Raw genomic sequence first — 21,641 nt, 5'->3', positions numbered from 1 at the left:
TGCCTCACTAAAAGTTGTGCAGTGTCCCATATACATAGGTTACCATGACAAAAATCCTATAGGTCAAAGGTCAAATAAGTACCAAGCAAATATCAATTCTGGTTAGAAATGTGTGTAGACATGTTTTAGATATGTTCCTCATATAATCGTGAATATCAGAAAATATACTACGTAAATAAATATATTAATCTAGTAAGTTTTGCTAAAAATAGAACATGAATGCTGATGACACTGTATACATGTATGTACATAATTGTTTGTTCCTGTATTTTGAATTAAGTGTCTTATCTACTTTTGATAAATCTCCATGGGTACATGGTGATGTGATCTTCCCCATTTGGATATAAAAAGTTATGGGGTCACCTGCAGGATCCACTGGCCAACCACATTGGTTTCTCTGGCTTTCCTCCCACTGTAAGACTCGCACACTTCCATCAAACCCACAAACAAATAAAGTTGATATAACTTGTTTTGCAATGGTTGTGAAATAGATAATGTTCATAGTATTATAGTGATGTGATCCTTGTTGTCATGGCTACTCGGACATCAAGTCAGAACATTAAACTTGATTATAGAAAACTGTCCAATTTGAAATCCAGTAAAATGTGCACGGGGTATTGAATCTGGAAGAAGAGACATCTTTGTTAAATTTTTATGGGAATATATCCTTTAGATTCTCAACTTTCTCAAAAGTGCCCTAATAGGGGAAACTGGGCGGACTATAGGCTTCCTCTCCATTCGTATGTATGTAATGCCAAAGATTATCAGGACTCTAGCGACTTCTTTCCTTGAGGGATTTTGATCAAACTTCATGCAATGATAAAGCACCATAATACGTTACGCAGGATTTTGGGTCAAGGCCACTGTTTCTATTTTTAGGGGGGTTGGTAGGGGACACGTATTGATTTAGCAAAATCTAGTATGCTTGTTAATTTAACAATGGATTGAGTCCTTTTCTAGGGGATGTATTTAGATAATAAGTTATTTCATGTCTTTGTGTTTCCTTGACCCCTTCACTTATTTTGATAAGGATGTGACATCTTGCAATATCTGATATCATGTGAGGATGCACAATTCTTAGAGTATTGATTATAGAAGATTATGCTGTATGCAATATTTTATAACCATTTTTGAAAAAAAATTAAATGATTAGAAGTGCGGTATATCAGCGATTTTTTTTTATATTTATTTATATAAGCAGTTTTTTATTTATTCAATTTCTTTTTTTCCTTTTTCAGTTGAGTTAGAAGTGTTTGGCAAGAGTACATTGAAAGCACTTTTCAGTGAAGTAGCTAGAGGTCAATTGTCATTATTTTGTGATAGATATTTTGTGTTGTTCTAAATAGTGCTTATTTCCAGAGGAAGTTTTATTTTATTCTAATGTATATCCATGTCCTAAAAAGAAAATCCCCCAATAATATATAAAATACATATAATTCCACGTTAAGGGAGTTCATGTTTACCCGTCTCCGAGACGTATTCACACCCGTCTCCGAGACGTATTCACACCCGTCTCCGAGACGTATTCACACCCGTCTCCGAGACGTATTCACACCCGTCTCCGAGACGTATTCACACCAGTCTCCGAGACGTATTCACACCCGTCTCCGAGACGTATTCACACCCGTCTCCGAGACATTTTCACCATTTATCTTATAAGATGAGTGTCGTACTAAGTTGTAATTAACAGATCACCTGTTACAGGAAATGATTGTTAATGGAGACTTGACAACTAACCATCTGTTTTGAATATCATTGATGTCACAAGGAAACATGAAACTGTTTTCATTTGAAGGGCTATTATACATACAGCAATTTGTTCATTGTGAGAGAGATATCTTTGGGTAAAAAAATTATGTATGATGGAATACGAATGAAAGTATTAGCAGAATTTTGTTGTATGAAGGCAAACTGAAGCAAGAATTGTAAATTTATGTGTCCTATTAGCTGTGTATAATGCCGTGTGTATTATTTATAGTTTTGGTGCATTAGTGATGTCAGTTTATAGATGGAGTGTGTGAACAGAATAATTAAAATAAGTAATCTATGGTACACATGTATCAGTGTTGTACATAATTGTTTTAATTGGGGAATTGTATATGTGGATATACGGTATATTTGTCTAATAAGACTAATATCAAACTTGTTCAAGTGTAATCATTCGAGGACTGGTCATTTTGTTTCCATATTTTATAAACTAAGCAAGAGTGACTTGTTTAAAAAAAAGAAATAAGAATTATCTCCCTTTATCTACATATTTTTTTCCTACAGTGAAAAGCTTTTCCCCAAATAGTAGATACATGTAATCTACCTATTAGCCAGATGGCATTTAACAGTTATTTGATACAACCTAAGTGCTTGTCCTGTGTTTTTTTTCAGTGTAATTTTTTTGTTGGTTTAGTTGTGAAAATTGACACATGGTGACAGTTCGATCAAGCATTTAATTTTTCAATTTGTCTTGAGCAAATAGAGACAGCCTTATGCTGAGTGTTATATTGGTCTTGTACTATTGTAAAAATGGTGTATATGTATTTTTTGCTTTGATCAGATTTTTTGTCTTGTGTGCAGGGACTATCATTATCAAATACACGTTTTATCGTCTTCCTGGAACCCCTACTCTGTTGGTATATTGAATGTTCTTCCTAACTCTGCTTTTAAAGCATAGCAAGACTTCAAAACATTTCTTTCCATCTCAGAATATATTTTGTCATGTCTTCAATTAACTGTATAGATTTCAGTTTGAAGTTTCATAACTATTGATGGAAATATGTTGGGAGTTTGCTAGATTATTTCAATAAAAGGAAGATTTTGTCATTTACTGTATAATTTGTATACAGCATGACTGTTTGTTGGATCTTTGATATTCATGTAATTTGGGACAATGGTTACAATTGTAATTGTGATGAATTCAAATTTAAAATTTGATGAATAAATTCTTTTTAAAAATCCAAGCATTTTTCTTAACTTTCTGGAAGAAAAAGAGAAAAAAAACAAACTAGGCTGAACAATACAGGTTATCAGAAACTTAATCCTTTTTTGGCTGCTTCACGACAGTCAGTAAAGGCATCAGTATATTTCAAGATTGAAGATGGAACAACCCACAACCCACTGGCCATTTCATTTGTGATAGGAGGCAGGAAAGAAATATACCCTTCCCATTCTTGGTTTCACAGCACTAAGCAGACACCCAACCACTCATTTTCGACTCCTGTCGACCGTCGAGCTATTGCTTTTCCAGGTACTGACAGAGTGAAACAAATGGGAGTAACTCGGATACACCAGAATATATACCACTAAGCAAAGGGGAGCACTTTTACAACTTAATGTTGATACCAGATAGACAGAGCATGCTTATTGTATATAATTAGTTTTACCACATTCTATCAAACTACAGTCATGCTTTGTTGTTTATACCAAGTAATCTTTTTCTGAAAATGAAAATAACATCACCATAGCTACTGATGAACAAACTTCAGGTGACTTTGGATTTTGGTCTTGTCGTCCATCACTGAAGCCTACATGGTCCTTTTTTGGACAACTAGAACTTGTTTAAAGAGTGATACTTGAACATGTTCGCTTATGCGGACAAACTGGCTCATCAACTGTGATATTATTTCAACTTATTTCGGGTAAAATTCTTGACAGACCTGAAGATATTAAAACAGGCCTTGAAAGAAAAGCAACATAAACCGGGAATATCATCTTTGGAATTCAGACGGGAGAGGTTGGACATAGTCGATCTTTATAAGATCTGTAGTGGACAGGAAGATGTAGATCCTGAGAAGTTTTGTAACATTCACAGAGGGCCAGAATATCCATAACACCCGGGGGCAGAGTAGGAAACTTTTGAAGAAAAGAACACGAACCAGAATATGAGGATGCATTTTCTCCAACCGAGTCATTGATTCGTGGAATTCTCTGGCGCTGTCATTAGTCATGGCACCAACTTTGAATACCTTTAATCAGGTCTGAACAGAACTTGGAAACATCACCCAGGGAAATTTAACCCAGGATTCTATATGGCAGGAAATGGCTGGAAGTCAACACGTCATTATAGTAAATGTGTCGATAGTAGTTGAAGACTTGTAAATGAAGTCAAAAACGGTGGCCTAGTTATAAAAGCACTAGGTTTGTCATTAGAACAATTCTGGTCCAACCAGCCCAATGGTTTGTACTGTGATAAATGCAAAGAACTCAGGTATTGTATTTTTCAATTGAAAAAAAAACACCAAAAAACTGCACATTTAAATGCTCTCAGCAACATTGGTGAAAAATAACATAAAACACAAAATTTATCTAAAAATACTTTTATTTGTGTCTACAGTCAACCACCTGCAGAACTGCATTGCACTACACATATTCTCCTGACTCAAGGTAGATAACTCTACTACAAAACAATCATAACAAGCACTTTGTGTAACACACACATACAGGATAATGTTTGCACATTTACACAAAACATATTATCTACACATCCTCATTAAAATTCAACGTTGAAGGATTATTTAATCTTTCTGTAACATGAATGGTAATTTAAAAATTTGGTCAATATGTATATTATATAAATGGATGTTTAAAATTGATGAAGTAAACTCTACAATGTAAATTTTAAAATGATGCATCAAATATGAACTAATTTGTAACAGAAATAGTGATATTTTTTCATCATTATTTTGATACATCACCATAGAGACAAGGAATGTTCATAGTAGAAAAGAATTTGTTAAAAGACAGATTCCTGCTGTTTATCGGCAATTATCAATTTATACTTAATCCAGAAATTATAGACTATTATTTGGGACCTTTATTCAAATAACTGCCATCTTTCATGCTTTTGATGCAGCTAATTTAAAGTTGATTGTTAAGGTAATTGGATTAGGATCTGTTCACATTGATATGAGACGAGGTAAAATTGATAACCTTTGGTTTTGAAGTAAGGACTGTCCTAGAAAGACATGTCCGATTTACTGTCCTAGAACTATACACTATTTCCTTTTTTAGATTTACTGTCCTAGAACTATACACTATTTCCTTTTTTAGATTCAAGTGAAATCAAATCAAGAATTTTGTAAATGTGTACACCAAAAATCAACAAGGACCTGTCTTTAAATATTTGAAATATTTACACGATAAAGATGCATAATATATTTGTATAAGCATACTGTATAGGTTGTTAAGACATGGATATATGTGTATATGTATAAAACATGGCCGGTAGGAATAGAATTATATACATAAACATCCCACAATATATACAGCATTAAGATGTATGTACAAATTGCATTTGACATTAAATGTTATACCATGTACATAAAAGTTTGATCAAATATGCAAGTTTGATTACATGCATGAAGTACCTTCAAGTGAAACAAATTACACATGTGAAAAAGAAATTAATTTACAATATTTGGAATATACATATCCTGCGGTACATAAAATAAATCATGAAAATTTTAATTCTTCACAATATTCTTTAAACATAAATATAAAATGCATTTTATTTCATATTCATATTTAAGATTTGTCCATCAAAATGGTAATTAAGGCATTTAAAAATCAACATCAAAAATCATATAAGACTAATTAAAGGGGAGAAAAAGCAAATTAAAAAAACACATAAATTAATGATTACATTTAAAAATGCTGCCTTGTGGAAATTGCAAAAAAATTATCTCAAACATTGTGAACTTGTACAGTAACATAAATAGCACAGTTTTACAACAATAAATAAGCTTGGTTTGCCTTAAAAAAATGACTGGATTCATGTACATATGGATGACAGAAACATTGATAAAACCCTGACAATAACGGTCGGATATTAATATAAAATTATGAAAAATTATGAAAAAATATGAAACTGCCTGAAATTTGTTACCAACAGATTTTGAAAAAAAATATTTTTTAATCTATTGATAACTTTTTCAATAAAATCATTATCAATTCCCTCACTTACTGAAAAAAAGTTTACAAAAGTTCTCTTTCTTACTATCTTTCATTCAGGTATAATTGTGATATATGTATATGGTTCATACAGACTTTAGAGTCATCAGATTCCAAAACCTTTCCACGACTTCAAATTCAAGGATTTTTCGAGACTTTAATTGGGTGTAGTGATCTTTTTTTTTGTGTGTGTGTACTGCATTTAGATAGAAGTACTTTTTATCGTACAAAATATGATCTATATGTCTTATTTCCCACTGTTTTAACAATTTTGAGGTATAAATGTAAACACATCGCCTGTAACATTAATCGCGAAAAAAAGGAAAATTTATATATCTCATGACTGTAACATTCTGCAGAAAAATAATCATCTTCTTCATTTCATTTTAACTCCAAAGACATGAATTCAAGGACTTTTTCAGTGCATTTATCCAAGATTCCAAGACTTTCAAGGTATGACGAGTGATTCAAAGACTTTTCCAGGCAAGGGCTGAAATTCTAGGACTTTTTATATCTTTATAAACCATGGTATAATTGCATTATGCACAGTAAATTGGTAATTAATGCTGTTTGAAGAGAATGGTTGACAATTTGGTATTTCAACCAATTCCTAGCTGTTGATTCTATTGGTTGAATTAAATTGCCCTTCCTTCCTAACCTTTTCTCAGCTATGATTATGTAATTGGAGATATCATACAACTATTCATTTTGTAGGATGCCTCTAGCTATATATATATAGCCCCAGATTTGTCCTCTGTAAAAACTGAATACTTTGATGAAGATTTCCTATTAAGACAAGCATGCATACATACAAACATCACAAGATTAAGTAATTGGAAACCTCTAATGTATTTCCTTCCTAAAACGAAAACGAAAGTAAGGAAGAATATTAAGTTACATTATGTTGCCGAAGTTGCCGAACATTTTTATTTACCTTCCCAGAAATCTAAGTACAAACAAGATTAGTAAAGTACTGATCAGTGTACAGGATATGTTCAACCTTATACATGTACTACCCATGTAATTGAAGAATGTCATTTCCTTTCAGACTTTTGCAAAATTATATTGCCTTTTCTCACCCTTCAAAAAAAAAGATGACATTTTTACCAACCAATTTTTGCTTGATGTTTTGAATACAAATGTAGGTACAATAATTATAAAGAGTGAATTTTTATTTCCTCCAATGAATGTCAAACTGAAACAACATACATGGCACTTACTGGCATATGAATGAAGTGCTGTGGTGAAATATAAGGATGAAACATGGGAAGTTTGATGTTAAAACACTGATAGTGTTGTCATTGGTTTATTGTCATGGAGGGGCTCGCTCCAGACACATACATGGTGGCTACAAACAAATATACTGCTTCATGGAATCTAGTATGTATTTCATAAATGGCCATAAAAATACTTTGTGGTAAAATGTAAAAGCAGTATTCTGTAGCAAACAAATCTGTCATAAATATATTCTTTATTAAGACAAGGGCAAAGCAACATCTGATGTTCGAGGTGATATTCTATACATTGGATGTATGATCATGATGTATTAAAACGTTTCAGTGATTCAGATGAGTTAACAAGTGTCCTACAGTCAATGAATGTATTTATGGTCTTACTGACTCATTGCAGCTACAAATGTAATACCGGTAACTTTCTTCACTCAACAAATACAAAAAAAAAAAAATGGTCTCGAGCTCCTTTTTTAATGATTGTTTTTCCAAAATTAACCCATATCTAGCACTTTTATACACGGTACACGGTAGGGAACATGAAACGTTTTGATTTTAATAAATTGTCTGATGTAGGCGAGACATTGATGTTCTTACATCCTGAGAGGCATTTATGCCTGATATCCTGTATTTTCAGAAGCTAGACTGTGACAATCACTTTGTCATGTTAAAATAAAAGTAATTCATCAAAATACAGTTATAAAATTTTCACGTTTGATTCAATTTTGATGATAGCATTGTCATGTTAAGATAAAAGTCATTTATATCAAAAGAAAATTGTTACATTAATCACTTTTGACTTAAATCCCATTAGATGGTAATTTACTGGATTAGACACATTTGGAGATATAGAAACTTGTTTACTCCGATATTGGTAAGTTGATGCCAATTCAAGCTGCCATTTTATGGACTTCAAAAATTATACTGGTACAGACTTTTTCCGAAGCACTGATTCTAAACCGATGAAGCAAAAGAAAGTTAATGTGTTAAACACGGAGCATACAGTAAAGATTCACCATTCAAAACTGATTTGTCTGTAACCAGCTAATGCTCTAAACATACACCACACATTAGTGATAGGACAATGATCAGATATATTTTAATTAATTACGTAGTCATTTAACATTAAGTCATGATAATCAAATTTAATTTTTGATATTGGACCCTGATATTAATCGCTATGTGTTAAAATCATAGAAAATGAACATTATGATATTTCCAGGGCTTCATTTCAAATCAAAATAAATTTCACAGTATACATAATTAAGATGCTAATGGTTGAAAACCTGTCATTCATATACTAATTCTAGGTAAGTTGGGCCTTTTTTCAGTTAATTTTACAAAGGCAACATGAATGTTAAATGAAATATATTCATTTTCTATAATTGTAACACATAGCAATTACTTACATCAGCAAATCTTTCCGATTATAACCAAAAATCAATTATGGATTTGTGACCAATGTCCCATCACTACCATATATACACTCAACCATACACTGCACCTGACCCACTGATATCCTCCGGTCACACCATAGTAAACCTACAATCATCCTCGATTACAGCAGAATTCTTACTACTGGATTTTTGTTTTACGAAGTTTTTCACATTACTGAAGAGTGATGATGAACTTTTCTCATTGGCACTAGAACCTGGAAGTCTCCCGTTACTCATTGCATTAACTTTGGGTTTACCATTTCCATAGAAACTGTCACCACCATAGAAAGACATTTCGCCGGAGGAGTTGGCCATTTTGTGAGATCCCATGGATGAATCCCTGAGAGAATCCATGGAACCCGTGATATCCTCCTTATCCTCAAAGATCGGATCAAACCTAATATAAGTGGAGGATGTGCTGTGACGGTTTTTGTTCGTCTTGTGCGAGCTTCCACTGTCCATACTAGATAGCACTGAAATGGGATCAACATCGCCCTTTTTTGTCGAGCGTCTAAGTTTAACTTGTACACTGCTAGTAGACTCCGACGGTCTGAGTGATTTTGATGCCCCGGCAACACCCTTCACCTGATCTACATCTGTGATTCCCATTCTCCTCATGTCGCGACCTCCAGCAGGAACGGAGTGTACACCACTCATGTGATTGTCGGGAACTATGGAGTCCATCTCCTTCATGGCCACCCTGTAGGACGAGTTACGTCCTGTGGAATCCTCCGACACAACACCATGAGTATTCCTAACAGCGAATCTGTAGGAATCAGTCCTATTGAAATCCTCAGGATCTGCCTGGTAGTACTCCGCGGGTAGGGGTGAAGGTGTTCCCTTTGTGTATAAACTTGGGGTTAATACTGGACTAGCATTTTTAAGACCATTTTTAGGACCATTAGGATGAGAAGATTGAGACAGTACAGGACTAGGCCTGATCCTTTGAGAGTTCTGTAAAGAAGGACAACTCTTACTCTCCTTCATTGCCACTCTATAAGAACTATTTCTACTTGGGTTCACCATGGCGACACGGTATGAATCATTGCGACCATTAGTGTTACTGGAGTCCGAATCGGAACCACTATGTGGAACACTGTAAGATGTTGTACCAGCACTTGATCTCCTCACAGAGGCATTCTGACGTGGACGACCAGGACGCGTACTTATAGATTCTGATGAACCTGTATCGTTAGATGCATACTTCCTCATATCTGATGGGAATGAACGGGATGCTGGCATGGCATTTTTCTGAAGATTAGATGATGAATATGACTTGCTGGTACTTTTCTGTGCCATAGGATGATAGTTTTCTGGTTTCTTCATCGCATTGTTTTGATAATGAGATTTTTGTGACCTATGATGTTGTGGAGTAGAAGATGTGGATTGCGGTTTGTGATGATGGTGTTGCTGTGTCCCAGACCTGACATGTTGCTCCAGTGGGACCCTGGCAGGGAGTGCTGGTTGTGGTGAAGGTGTAGACCGTCTGTTGCGTTGAGGCAATCTCTGCGGAGGTGCTGACCGATTGTGACGAGGAGGTTGGAAATTACTTGTTGTTTGAGGGGTGGAAGACATAGCAGGTTGAGGAGGACCAGAAAATGTACTGAATGACCTCTCATGATCACTTCCACCAAATGAAGAAAAGGAATTAGTTGATATGGCAATAGTTTCCATTGTAGTGCTTAGATTTGATTCATCGATACTAATAAAGCCCTTGTCTTTACTCGGTTGTTCTATCAACGAGTCCATCGACCCTGTCGGGGTTGTAACCATGGGAACATCCAGGTTTGAAAGATTTGGTGAACTACATGGACTTGCCATGCTCACATAACTTCCTGTGAAGTTGAAGGAATCTTCAGATTCCAAAGACAGAATACTCCCATGGTGAACTCTAAGTGAACTTTTGGCCTGACCTTCCATGGAGTGGATACTTGAATTACCATTCATTTCTAAGTAGCCTGAATCAGCAGCATTGTCCATTCTGGGACTCGGAGATTTCACAGGACTAATAGCATACAAGTTGTCACTTCCTGAGTATGCATTTGAGGATTGCTTGGCAACAGATGAAGCTGCATAGGGACTGATTTGGGAGCCTGAAGGAACGTTATCATTTGCCTGATTAAGTTTAACATAAGCTCCTTTCTTTTCAGAAGTCTGACCTGGCCTCTGACCAGGCTTGACCACGATGACAGGCTGATACTTCATTGGTAGACCAGCTTTATTTTCAAATTTCTCCTGTGTGATGGGCACTGCTAGTTTGTATGTAGCCGAATCAGGTGAAGTTAAAGAGTTCTGCTTATTTAACTTCCTGTTCCCCTCCTCCGAAGATGCAGGGGAGCATGGGAGTGGCATTTGGACAGCTTGAGGCGTCCCAGGATTAAACATGTTGATCACAGGCGAGAAATTCAGGGATTTGTTTGGTTTGGGGCCACTGAGAGAGCGGTCAGTGCTCTTAAGAATACCAGACACAGGTGTTTGTGAATTGTCGTTTTTCTTGTGAGATCTTGGCCATGACTTGGTGTAGTCAAAACTGGTACTCTCCTTATCAGAATGGTGTGCTCTTGGGAGAGTTTGGCTCTCAAAGTCTGACTCACTGTTGTTGCCTAGTAAAGTATCATCAGTAAAATCATAAGTGGTGTCAAATTTACTACTAGCATCGAATGATGAAACAGAGAATACTGATGAATCGTTCGTCAACTCTGTGAACTTACTCAAATTTTGATTCATGTCAACCACATGTTCCTGACCAACCATCAAGCCGAATTTGTTATCACTCTCCACAGAGCCTCCAGACTGCCTTTTGAATGCTCCTTCTTCATCACTGGACAGGGGGCAAATGGAGGGAATTCCACTCGAGGATATTTGTGTCTTTGATTTGAGTCGCATGAAGATGCTCTCCTGGTCCGACTCCGACATGGAGGACGAGTCCTGTCTGGAAACCATATCTGGCGACTGTAGAGAATTTTCATTGTCATTGTCTTCGGCCCTGGGGCTGAGACGGGGACATGAACTTGTCCTTGGTGGAGGAGCAGGAGGATTCACCTTGCTCAGCACTTTACTTCCACCTTGGGAGCCGCCACGTTTTAGTCCTGCATACTTATCAGTGTCTGACGTGTTGATCACACTCTCAAAGCTTGTGACACTCTGTGTGTCTCGCGTAGGAGACGACATATCCTCATCTACAAGTGTTCCACAGCTTCGCCTCAGTCCACTGTCATTGTGGAAAGAAGTGTAAAATCCTTCCTGATCAACAGAATAAACTGATTCATCGTCATCCAGAAAAAATGCTGCCGGTTTCCGTTTGGACGGCGACATCATGAGATCGAGTGCCATGATGTTCTGTTTGGTTAATCTTGTCAGAGAGTTAAGGGTCTCTGCACTACTAGATGAGGCATCCTCCCGACAGGCGGCCCGCTTGGCTAAACTCTGAAGCCACTTGTCTGTCTCTCCTTTCTGGTCCTTCATGGAACTCTTGTCACTGACGGTGCTTGCTCCGTCTCCGGCGTACCCACCAGTGGTGTCAGTGTCACAGCGTGATCTGTAATCACATAAAAGAGGTTTGTGAAAGTCATAGACCTTAATAACGAAGCTTAACAAATGATTACGTTAATTCAAAACATCATACAAACACCGGGTATGTCAAAATTAAATTCAGAAGAGATTTGAATTCATCGGTGATTTTCTTCATCGGTAATGACTACTCAAATGAACTAGAGAGAGGACACATGTACATAACACAATACAGTATAGTTAGTTTCTATGTAAATGACAAAAACTGATCTGTTTATTTCATTCTTGGAGTAATAGAATCTCGCACTTGTGGGATGAATACAGGGATATCTCAAGGTTAAGGTTTTCAAAACTTTGGAGAGTATTTTCACCGAATATTTTACCCCCCAATTTCCTGTCGCTAAGCTCAAGTCTGTAAGTTGTAATAGTGAACCAAATTCATCATGCCATCATTGATCAAACATGGAATGTGTGACAGAATTCATGATGTTATTTGATTGTGGTGATGTGTCAGATATGATGTATAAAGTGATGACTTTTGATGTTTTCAGAATAAAGGCACTTATATGAACTGTCATTTTCCTCAGTAAAGAAAAAAAGATTTGTCTTTCCTCTACAAAAAACAGGAATGTACCTATGATAAGGGAGAGTCTCCTCTCTCTCAATATAAAATTTCATTTTTAGCTGGTACTCACTAAAAAAATTAATATATATAAACTTTTTCATTTGTCTGATAAGCAATACCATGGTGTAGACATTATATATCACTGGACTCCATTTAAGTCCAATATATCATTCTCGAACACCTCCACATGTCTACATTATCGTGGCTGTCTCGTTTTAGGAAGACTACAGGCGCAAGGCATGCTCTTCTTGTCTGTACATACCTATACTAAAGGTCATGAGGTTAATGGCTACGAACTACAATGAGAATAAGTTAACACACAATTTGTCTGACAAGAAACAAAGACTTCATGACAAGACTCTCTCGGATACAGATAATGATCATGATTTAACTGAAAACATCACTTATCGTCAAACATCTGACAGAGAAGGTATGAACACCTTTAAGCCCTCATTAACTATTCGAGTGTGTACTGGAGCCGTTCAACACTATCTGTTTCAGAAATACCACATACTAACCTTAACACTTTTGTTTTGAAACAATCCTTTTCTTCCACGTAAAAGAACATGTTTGAATACTTCCTACAAAAACACAGCTACGTACTTATACCAAATACTCTTAATATCGGTCAGAATATGAACGGCACAGCATTAACCCAGAATAAATCATCTTCAAAAATTTCTTCTAACTATTAAAGCTCCTGCCTGTAAGGTGTGTCGGTTGTATATGTGTCCTCTGTAAGGTCCACAGAACAAAAATGAGATAGGAAACACAAGATGTTCCAGTCGGAGCTTCAGGGCAGCTTGTGATAGATACTTGTGGTTAGGATAGGTAACAAAATGCCCTGGACCCTTCATTCCTATCATTCATAAGTTTAAAACCTTTGTACTACAGGTATATAATATCCAAGCCGCGATTTTCATATCCTACTTTATTATTTTATAAGGTTTATGACCATCGGGGTACAATATATGTACTGTGGGTCAGTGCCTTGGTCATTATATTGTACTTGACCACTACCCAGAGCTTAAGCCACAGGACAAAGGATGACCGATCAGTGAAGAAGATATGTACACCTGATTGTAATTGATATATCTTACTTCAAACCAAGCTGACATAGTGCTGATGACCGATCTCTATGACCGCCAGTAAATTAATGAAATTGAGGCAAAAATACCTGTGTAGCATTTAACAATCCGTCAAGTATATATACCGAATGTTTGAGTTCTATAAATCAACGTATTATCATTATAGTACTTCTAATTGCTTCCTGTCAATATAATTATCAATCCTAAGTTTACTTACATTAAAATACTTTTCAAGAAAAAATCAAATGTATTCACTTATATTAAGTGTCATAAATAACATAGATTTCCTATAGAGACACCAAGGACCTCTATGATATACAAGTTATAATCATACCCTATAGAGGCACCAAATACAAGGACCTCGATACATGCATGATATACAGTAATAATCAAAGAGAACTACTACAGATATTGTGTACTAGCATAGATTCAAACTGTTGCAGCATTGCACATGGATTTAGATCCTAAATATCATCACTTCACATGACAACTCCCAAACAGCCTCATGAACATCATTCACAATTAAAGATCTTTCGCCTAGCTGTTTTGAGTTTGTTTACACAATATAAGTCAATGTAAAGAATTTGTTCTGACAGTTGATTCCAATTTATGATGTTGCTGAGTTGGTATCCTTTCACAGGTTATGACTTTTTTGCCTTTTTAATCAATATCAAAGAAATTGATGTCATAACATCTCAAATGATCTGAATATTTGGTAACTGCCTTGCAGAGGACAGCCTATTGTGAGACAAGACTGCCTTGCAGAGGACAAGATTTAGAGAGAATCAAAGACTGCCTTGCAGAGCCAGAGGACAACCTATCTTGAGAGAAGACCGTTTTAAAATCTATCTTGAGTGATTTGATTAATAACTTCTTTGAGAAAGTCAGACCAAATGAACTGTCCAGAAAGAGCACTTTTCTTAAGCAAAATGTCTCCCTGAGAATCTGACAAACCACCTTCCAACATCTACCAGTATCCTAGGGGAGCCTACCTCATACCTGTCAAACCACCTTCCAACATCTACCAGTATCCTAGGGGAGCCTACCACATTCTTGACAAACCACCTTCCAATATCTGCCAATATCCTAGGGGAGCCTACCTCATTCTTGACAAACCACCTTCCAATGTCTGCCAGTATCCTAGGGGAGCCTACCTCATTCCTGACAAACCACCTTCCAATGTCTGCCAGTATCCTTGGGGAGCCTACCTCATTCCTGACGAACCACCTTCCAACATCTACCAGTATCCTAGGGGAGCCTACCTCATACCTGTCAAACCACCTTCCAACATCTACCAGTATCCTAGGGGAGCCTACCTCATTCTTGACAAACCACCTTCCAATGTCTGCCAGTATCCTAGGGGAGCCTACCTCATTCCTGACAAACCACCTTCCAATGTCTGCCAGTATCCTAGGGGAGCCTACCTCATTCCTGACGAACCACCTTCCAACATCTACCAGTATCCTAGGGGAGCCTACCTCATACCTGACAAACCACCTTCCAACATCTACCAGTATCCTAAGGGAGCTTACCTCATACCTAACAAACCACCTTCCAACATCTACCAGTATCCTAGGGGAGCCTACCTCATTCCTGTCAAACCACCTTCCAACATCTGCCAGTATCCTAGGGGAGCCTACCTCATACCTGACAAACCACCTTCCAACATCTACCAGTATCCTAAGGGAGCTTACCTCATACCTAACAAACCACCTTTTAACATCTACCAGTATCCTAGGGGAGCCTACCTCATTCCTGTCAAACCACCTTCCAACATCTGCCAGTATCCTAGGGGAGCCTACCTCATACCTGACAAACCACCTTCCAACATCTACCAGTATCCTAGGGGAGTCTACCTCATACCTGTCAAACCACCTTTTAACATCTACCAGTATCCTAGGGGAGCCTACCTCATTCCTGTCAAACCACCTTCCAACATCTGCCAGTATCCTAGGGGAGCCTACCTCATACCTGTCAAACCACCTTCCAACATCTGCCAGTATCCTAGGGGAGCCTACCTCATACCTAACAAACCATCTTCCAATAACTACAAGTATCCTTGGGGAGCCTACCTCATACCTGACAAACCATCTTCCAATAACTACAAGTATCCTTGGGGAGCCTATACCTCATACCTGACAAACCACCTCTCAGGAGTCTCATACTTTCTTCAGAAACCACTTATTTTGAAAACAATGAATTTCCCTCAGAAACAATTTTCTTTTAATTAAGAGCTCTGCACTGTTCTAAGAAATTCAAGGACCATTTTTACTTTTGAAAATACATAAACAACTGTAGTTTTCAGAGAGTTCTGTAAGTGTGTATCACTATGTAGAGATGTACAAACCTTTCCTCCAGGGTGGGTGAGTCACGACCCGAGTCCTGCCCCAGGGAACACTGGGATGTGGATGGCATGCTCTCGATCTTCATGTCCGAATCAAGAGAATGGCGGTTACTACTGCTACCACTCCAGTTCCCTAGATACGAATAATATAAACATGTTAAATTTACATTCATAATCAAAAGTGATACCAATTTAAGAACTCACAATTAGATTTCTGAGGAATTAAAAAGATCTATAAAAAACAGCTCTTTGAAAAAAATACACGATGTATTTTACTGATTCAAATGTTTTTTTAGTTTCTTACCTCTAGGTGTGCATCAGTAAATTTAGCGTTAAGATTGTAGATAAATGAGTTCTGTTATGTTACTAAGAATTATTCTTTCCATGCATCACTGAGAAGCCATAGGAATAATATGCATATATAAATCACAAAAACATTTATGGTATTTATATGTATAACTGTACTGGCTCAGCATGTTTACATGAAATCAAAATTGGAACTCAAAACAAAATTGTACAGAATCTGCATTCAATAATGTAGAACGATAATGTGTCATTTATAAATATTAAATATATAATATAACATGATGAATGTTTAGTCTAGTCATTCATGCTATATTTCAATGGTAAATAGGTTAAAATGAAGCCTGGGATTTTTCTTCTTTTTTTTACATGTTGCTCATACAAATGTAGAAATTATACTTCATGCACATGTTAACGAAATTAAATCATGAGCGCCAACAGACAACATGAAGCTAAAACAGATATTAGGACTGAAAATCAGATACAAACTTCTGATCCAATTTTGGAAGGAGCACAGAGCTCCGACTGGAAAAAAAGAACATATCGCTGGTGTAATAAAGAGATCTGTCACAAAAAACACCAGAGGTTTGAAGTCTGATCTATATCTATACTGACGAGATCCAAGACTTTTATCTAATTAAATAGATTAATGTTTAAATGTTGCAGAAATGCAAAAAAAATTATTATGTACTTACACAAGTATCAAAATGGCAGTCTAAATCCCTCATATACATAAAACTACCATTACACAACTGTCATAAATAACTGGCCAGGTCTACCTGTAGACACAGGTATTGTTTGAGTGGCTTCCAAAATATTTCTACGCGCCTAAACAAAATGCCAGTAATTATCTAGAAGACATCTAATTATAAATCTACACACAGTCCAGTAGTTTCTATTCAAATCGTCAAAATAACGTTTAGCAATTTTTTTTTTTAAATAACTTCAATGGAACATGGTCGACACAAACAAAAATAATTATCTTATGTTATATATATGTGCTATGTATACACACAAAATATCTGAAGATTTAATTATTTCTAACAAGAACATATAATACCTGACTTCAACCTTGAACATTTTGGGAGAAAAAAAAGAATTCCACTTGAGTAACATTTTAATGTTTTGTTAAGTTGTATGACACAAAATTGTGATAATTTTAGTTTACAATATGATTATGTACCTAGTGCTCACAAGCCTATATCAGCAGGTAAGAGTCCGCCCAAGTCATTGAAGTTCAGTAAAATGATATTTTACAATTCCATTGTCCTTCAGTAACTTTGCAAGTCAAATTTTATGTTCTAACATGGCCCCATGGACTTTATACCAGATAAATGTGACAATTTTTTATGTAACAGCTGGTTCTACTTCCAAGATAGATAGCTGTGTCTGAAATAGATGTTTGTTGACTTCACAAGAATATATACAGATACATACCTGAAGATGACTGTCTGTCCTCCTTTGATCTCCTCTTAGAAATCTCTCTCAACTTCACAGATGTTGTCCAATCCTTGGGCATAGCATTCCATGTGAATTCACGCTCAATTCGTTTTGGTTGTCGCCTTGGTAACGTATTACTTTCACTTTCGAAGTTATAATACGTCCCTGGCCCCACCTTAGAATTGTCTCTGGATGCCCGACTAAGAATTCCATCTGGCATGCTCGGCATTTTAGAATTGGCCAATGAAGATGTCATAGTTTCATCACCGAAGTCAATGGCGTCAAGGTCAAGAGACTTAGGTCGAGGTCGTAACTTGTTACCAATGTTACTACCATTGACCAGTGACTTAATCTTGTTACTGATGATACTGGACCTCTTTGTTGACCTTGACAGGCGACTTGATCCTGATCCGGCACTAGCTAGACTGATGGAGTCACCCTCGTACCGACTCGAGTGGTCAGTAACTACAGATTGTCTGTCATATGTAAGTGCTTTCATAGAATGTAACTTAAGGCACCTTGGTAGGGACCTTGAACGTCGACATGGCAACAACCTTAAAATCTTAGGCTTCCTGAATGCATGCTCAATCTCCTTTCTTTCCTCCATTTTGGCATCAATTTCATCGAGATATTTTGCCATTTCCTCGTCGCGGTGGATTGTATTACCGTCCATGTCGATGTCATCGAAACTGTAATCACGCGGCTGTTCTCTGCTGCCATTTTTCTTTTTCCTCTCAAATGCCTCAATTTCCTGCATTATATTGTCGGACACTCCAGACACGGTACGTCTCCGTTTCTTTCTCTTTGCTTCCTTGCCTTTACTAGCGATACTTCGTTGTGAACCCCGTAGTGACTCCATTCTCTCAAAGCTATGGCCAGAGGTATCTATGGAGATAAGGCTTGCTGAGGTCGACTGAGACAGACTTTCTGACATTGCCTCGGCTTCGCGCGCCATCTCCTCCTTTGTAAAGTACTGTTCATCTGTTACGTGTATGGTCTTGGGACGCTGTTGTAGCTTTTTGTAACGCTTCTCAAACGTGAAAATGGACTGGGTCTGAAAAACGAAAGAAGAATACATTGTACTAACTAAGACACCAGGATACTCATTTTTTAAAGCAGTCTACATTACACCAGTAATCTAATATACAAACATGAAAAAATTCTGTAACTCTTTGGCATCATCTGTAACTGAAATCTTCCTGATCAAATTCTTTTCAGAGAAATATCCTGTTTGAATTATATAAATATTACACAGCTAATACTCGAAGGTATGTAAATCTCGGTACAGTAAACATCACAACAATAATGAAGCAGGCTAAAAATATGTTCTGTTCTCCATAACAAAAGAAAAACAAACAAAAAGAAAATAACAATGGAATCACGGTCCACAACAAAGGCTTCGTTTCCTGTACATGTAGATAAATCCCAAGCAAGGTCATCTGACCTACTTTCAGCCAGCTCTCTACCATGTACTCAATATCAGTAACAAAGGTCTTATAACAAAATTTTCTTATGATTAGAAAATACTTTTTGGAGATTTTATCCAGAAAAAAATACCCTTATTTACAGGCAACTAAAGTATCATTGCAAAAATCTATCGGCTAATTGTATATCTAAACAAGAATCACGCAAATAATTTTGAGGATTAAGCACAAACCAATTGAAAATTCATGATTGACATTGCTTACAATTTTGAAAGCACGATATCGAAATACATGTATAAGCATTTTTTTTTTTTTTAACTTTTCCATACTGAAGAACCAACATTTGCAGATCAGTTGGATTAAGAGTCTAAGTAATAAACAGACTAAGGTCATTTAAGTCTCCTTTACCTTGCGAGGTAGGTTGAGGTCAGGTGTTTTGACCTTGGGTTCCCGAAGCAGTACCGGCCAGAGCCTAAAGAGTCGGGAGCTGCTGAGCCCATCCTTCCTGTAGATGTCTGCCCCTCGTAACGCATGGGAGGGAGAAATCTCAGCCTGGGCATACTGGTCTCGGATGCACTGGCTTCGTGTATCATTTGTAAATAGGTCACTGTCAAACCCATGTTTGGTGACATGGTACTCGCCAGTCTGGGAAAATTGGGACAGGTCACCGACAGCTGCAAATACACAAAGGTAACAAGAGGGTCAATATAATGGCAGAAACTGTCAAGGTTACTCAAAAGTTCAGCAACTTTCAAGGTCATTCAAAAAAACAGCAACTCTCAAGATCATTCAAAAGTTCAGCAATTTTGGTATTATACTCTAAAACAAATGTATCTGATACACATTTAAGACTGGTGTAAATGACAACAAAAAGATAAAATAGGAACTGTCAGTCCTCAGACCCTGACAAAACAGTCTGACCAGTTTTGATTAATGTCACCTGCAGAAACAGGATGATGTGATCACGATTGCCTTTGCTAACGCCCAAGTAATGTATAACTAGCTTCATTATAGATGCATTATACCATAAAAGTTATGAAACTAAATTACCACTTATAATTCAAATTCAAATTACAAATATTTAAATTTGTGTTATGTATACATATGTCAGAAACATATCTTTATTAATGAATAAAATTCTTGAGGTTGGTTTTTGATATTTTGATAAATCTGAAACACTTCCTTTTTCATTATAGTGTACAAAAGACTACCTGGTAATATAATAAACTTTTTTTTTGGTGTCACAAGACTCCTTTAAGTAATAGTACACCCTAGCGATGAGTCGAGTTTAAATCATCAAATAAATCCCCACAGACAGATAAAGGACACCAGTAATTAAGAACAGGAATGATCCCTTTATCGTATCAACCATATGCCAAATGAGACTTACAGCTATATTACTGACCTTATACACATTGTACCATGTAAGTAAAAAGCATTGTAATAACTACATGAAATGTCATTTCTCTCTAATTTCTCATGTCATATATATTCTTGCCCAGATCTTTTGACACACCTGGCCGACATGATTAAAACATATCAGTTTAATGGGAACAATTTATACCTGGTACTGTTATATATATTAACATACATATTTTTGCGGTAACCTTATTTAAGTGTTTTTCACGTTGGATAATTAGCATTCCGCTAAATAATGATGGTGTTAATTCTAATTGTATTTCATCTAAATTTGTTTATATGGAAATCATTGTTGGTGTGCTAAATCATGAACCTGCTAATAATCTGCTTTAATTTGGTTTTGCTCTAAAATAATATAATCTGTAATCTTCCAAAGTATTGGAAAGAAAATAGGTACAAAGTCATTAAGACACGCATATAACAAAACAGATATTAACATCAATACCTGAAATTATGGTGATATTATATATAATTATGGGATATATAAATTGTATATTGAATTTGTTATCTAATCCTGCGACCAACATCTGCACATAACAATCTGATTGGGAGATCATATACCCAGAGATCTATACAATGATGCTGAACTTTGTAGGGAGTTCACCGAGTTAGGGTTACCCAACATGCCTAATTACACATGTAGATGGTATATATTCATTACCAATCCATACATGGCTGTATCTACTATAAAGATTGTAACCGACAGTCACTGGCTCAGGCATTAGGAATTATGGGAGAGTTCATGATGTTTACCTTACCTTATAACTGGCTAATTAATAATTAAGTCCAGAGTTACATGACAGTAAGCTTAAGGCTGTAATGGTTATGAATGTGACATGAATAAATCTAGTTAAATTATTGATATCATATATACTGTAAAGTA

General features: G+C 36.4%; 1 protein-coding gene across 2 annotated transcripts in view; it reads right to left on the bottom strand.

The window, feature by feature from the left end:
• Positions 1 to 4,291: 4,291 nt before the first annotated feature.
• The window catches only part of LOC117327287, a 58,203-nt gene continuing 40,853 nt past the window's right edge, over positions 4,292 to 21,641 (bottom strand). For both annotated transcript variants that reach the window (XM_033884211.1, XM_033884210.1), the window contains 4 exons: positions 19,748 to 20,013; positions 17,913 to 18,969; positions 16,176 to 16,305; positions 4,292 to 12,143 (listed from right to left, as the gene is read on the bottom strand). In XM_033884211.1, coding sequence (XP_033740102.1) covers positions 8,696 to 12,143; positions 16,176 to 16,305; positions 17,913 to 18,969; positions 19,748 to 20,013 — 4,901 coding nt within the window. In that variant the 3' untranslated portion in view covers positions 4,292 to 8,695. The remainder of the gene's footprint in view (positions 12,144 to 16,175; positions 16,306 to 17,912; positions 18,970 to 19,747; positions 20,014 to 21,641) is intronic.

Source organism: Pecten maximus, chromosome 5 (assembly GCF_902652985.1).
Source record: "Pecten maximus chromosome 5, xPecMax1.1, whole genome shotgun sequence".
Classification (NCBI taxonomy): Eukaryota; Metazoa; Mollusca; class Bivalvia; order Pectinida; family Pectinidae; genus Pecten; species Pecten maximus.
This window is presented reverse-complemented; position numbering and strand designations above follow the sequence as displayed.